General features: G+C 51.8%; 1 protein-coding gene across 2 annotated transcripts in view; it reads right to left on the bottom strand.

The window, feature by feature from the left end:
• tinagl1 (tubulointerstitial nephritis antigen-like 1) overlaps window positions 1–1,530 on the bottom strand; it is a 103,819-nt gene extending 102,289 nt beyond the window's left edge. The window contains exons 1-2 of one of the 2 annotated variants that reach the window (XM_043717968.1): window positions 1,397–1,530; window positions 90–404 (exon numbers count right to left, since the gene is read on the bottom strand). In XM_043717968.1, coding sequence (XP_043573903.1) covers window positions 90–381 — 292 coding nt within the window. In that variant the 5' untranslated portion in view covers window positions 382–404; window positions 1,397–1,530. Of the gene's footprint in view, window positions 1–89; window positions 421–1,396 lie in introns of both variants that reach the window. The other variant, XM_043717967.1, reaches the window with a different exon arrangement.
• Between the last annotated feature and the right edge of the window lie 2,059 nt (window positions 1,531–3,589).

The following is a 3,589-nucleotide window of genomic DNA, read 5'->3' as shown; positions in this document are numbered from 1 at the left end:
GTGTGTGAGGGTGTATGTGTGAGGGTGTATGTGTGAGTGTGTGTGTGTGTGTGTCAGGGTGTGTGAGTGTGTGTGTGAGTGCTCCTTACCGTGCTGATCGGGTGGTGGTGTCCCCAAGCAGAATGCCCAGAAATCCGGGCAGCAGTCGGACACGGTGCGGTTACAGAACAGGTCGCAGTAACAGACCGTGTCGATGTAGGGCACGGTGCAGACATCATCGCGGCCCGGACAGCAGGAGCCCAGGCGGCGGCAGTACCAGCCATGTGGGTCCCGGATCCCAGAGCGGTGTAAGCCGGGGCTGAGCTCTCGGCGCCCGCGGCTCAGGGCAGCGTGAAGCCCCGGACACAGCAGCAGCAGCAGCAGCGGGCTCACTCGATCCATGGGTACGTGGAGGCAGTCAGTCTCTGGAGGAATTGAAACCTGCAACAATCAGGACTCAGCAAGTCAATTTCGAAATTCCAGCTCCCATTCATTAGCTTCAAGCTCAGCCCATTCAACCTGTTGGTCCAGGAGCTGCTCTCCAAACAGACTATCCGAGAGATAAACAGGCAAATTGAACTCTCCCTAACTCAGCGCTCAGAAATGCTGTCTGTATGCTAGGGTTGTTTTGCTCCCCTTTATAAACCTGTTGTCAGGAGTCATGTAAAGACCACTCGATCTCACCACCGTGTAACACACTCTGTCTCTCTCTGACTCACCGTCACACAGGACAGAATTCACACAGTAACCTCACACTCACTCCCACAGGACAGAATTCACACAGTAGCCTCACACACACACAGAGGACAGAATTCACACAGTCTCACACACACAGGACAGAATTCACACAGTCTCACACACACAGGACAGAATTCACACAGTCTCACACACACAGGACAGAATTCACACAGTCTCACACACACACACACAGGACAGAATTCACACAGTAGCCTCACACACACACACAGGACAGAAATCACCCAGTCTCACACACACAGGACAGAATTCACACAATCTCACACACACAGGACAGAATTCACACAGTCTCACACACACAGGACAGAATTCACACAGTCTCACACACACACACACAGGACAGAATTCACACAGTCTCACACACACACACAGGACAGAATTCACACAGTAGCCTCACACTCACACACACAGGACAGAATTCACACAGTCTTACACACACAGGACAGAATTCACACAGTCTCACACACACACACAGGACAGAATTCACACAGAGTCTCTCACACACACAGGACAGAATTCACACAGAGTCTCACACACACAGAAACTGACACACTCATTCACTTACACAGTACAGTACAGTCAGACAGACAGACAGACACTCAGGAGAGAATTCACCCAGAGCCAGCGACTGCCTTTCCCCGGCGCTCCGGGATATACTCACCCCGCTGGGGATGATTAGCTGAACGCGATGCCTGTTCAGTGAGCTGTTGAATGTTGAGCTGCAGAGCCCACGCCCCGGTTATGTACAGGGGCCGGGGAAGGGCACCGCCCCACCATGATCCTGAACAAACTGGAGGCTGCGCCCGCCCTCTGCTCGTGCCACACAGCAACTACATTTACACAGCGCCTAGAGCCTCAAGGTAGCTTAACAGGAGAACTATGAAATCAAATGTGACCCTGAGGCATACAGGGAACCAAAAGGCTGGGGTGACCAAAAGCTTGGCTGAAGTTGTCACTGTGGATGTTTCAGGAGGGATTTTCAAAGCTTGGGCGAAGCTCACTGAGAGGACAGTGATTACATTCAGGGATTCTCAAGGGGCTCAGAGTAACTCAAACAGAGATTTCAATCGGTTGTGGGGAGATTCTCAATAACTCAGATGTTTGCAGCACAAAAGGAGGCCATTTGGCCCTTTGTGTCTGCACTTGCAACCGAAAATCTGCCTACACTACTGGCATTTTCCACTTGTAGACCCATGGCTCTGGAATTAACTCAATACAGTTTAAATATTAGGAGAGTAAAACTAAATTCTCCTCAACTCCACCCCTCACCTTCTGAATAGACATCTGAAATGGAAAGGGACAATTGGCCACGGACAGCTTTGAAAAGACAGACAGAAATATTAAGGTGTACAATGTACTGGTGGATGCGGGTGAGCATCAACCTTCATTTTGAAATAAACATGTTAAGGAATGGGGAGAGAAAGCATGGTGTATGTACATGGGGTTACTTTTTTCAGATATACTAACAGATTTTGTGCACATAACCCAAGATGCCATTCAATCCAGTATTGGAGGAGTTGCAGTAAACCGAGAGGGTCAGTACCAAGAGATGGCTGCACTGTCTGAGGGTCAGTACTGAGGGAGCGCTGCACTCTCATAGGGTCAGTACGGAGTGAGTGCTGCACTGTCAGAGGGTCAGTACTGAGGGAGTGCTGCACTGTCAGAAGGTCAGTACAGAGTGAGTGCTACACTGTCAGAGGTTCAGTGCTGAGGGAGTGCCGCACTGTCAGAGGGTCAGTACTGAGGGAGCATTGCACTCTCAGAGGATCAGTACTGATGGAGCACTGAACTGTCAGAGAGTCAGTACTAAGGGATCACAGCACTTTCAGAGGGTCAGTACAGAGGGACCACTGCACTGTCAGAGCGTCAGTACAGAGGGAGGGCCGCACTGTCACAGGGTCAGTTCAGAGGGAGTGCTGCACTGTCAGAGGGTCAGTGCAGAGGGAGGGCCGCACTGTCACAGACTCAGTACAGAGGGAGGGCCGCACTGTCACAGGGTCAGTACAGAGGGAAGGCTGCACTGTCACAGACTCAGTACAGAGGGAGGACCACACTGTCACAGGGTCAGTACAGAGGGATGGCTGCACTGTCACAGGGTCAATTTTGAGGATGCACTGCACTTTCGCAGGGTCAGTACTGATGGAGCACCACAATGACAGTCAATACTGAGGGAGGTCTGCATTGTCAAAGACTGAGTACAGAGGGAGGGATGCACTGTCACAGGGTCAGTACAGAGGGAGGGCCATACTTTCACAGACTCAGTACAGAGGGAGGGCAGCACTGTCACAGACTCAGTACAGAGGGAGGGCCGCACTGTCACAGGGTCAGTGCAGAGTGAGGGCCGCAATGTCACAGGGTCAGTACTGAGGGAGTGCCGCACTGTCAGAGGGTCAGTACTGAGGGAGCATTGCACTCTCAGAGGATCAGTACTGATGGAGCACTGAACTGTCAGAGAGTCAGTACTGAGGGATCACAGCACTTTCAGAGGGTCAGTACTGAGGAAGCGTGGCACTGTCAGAGGATCAGTATTGAGGGAACACTGCACTGTTGGAAGGTCAGCACTGGGGGCATGCTGCACTATCAGAGGGACAGTACTAAGGTGCGCACACTGTCAGAAGGTCAGTACTGATGGAGGACCAGAGATGGAAATGTGTTGCTGGAAAAGCGCAGCAGGTCAGGCAGCATCTAGGGAACAGTAGAATCGACGTTTCGGGCATTAGCCCTTCTTCAGGAATGAGGAAAGTTGGTCCAGCAGGCTAAGATAAAAGATAGGAGGAGGGACTTGGGGGAGGGGCGTCGGAAATGTGATAGGTGGAAAGAGGTCAAGGTGAGGGTGATAGGTCAGACGGGGGTG

This window comes from Chiloscyllium plagiosum, chromosome 27 (assembly GCF_004010195.1).
Source record: "Chiloscyllium plagiosum isolate BGI_BamShark_2017 chromosome 27, ASM401019v2, whole genome shotgun sequence".
Taxonomy (NCBI): Eukaryota; Metazoa; Chordata; class Chondrichthyes; order Orectolobiformes; family Hemiscylliidae; genus Chiloscyllium; species Chiloscyllium plagiosum.
This window is presented reverse-complemented; position numbering and strand designations above follow the sequence as displayed.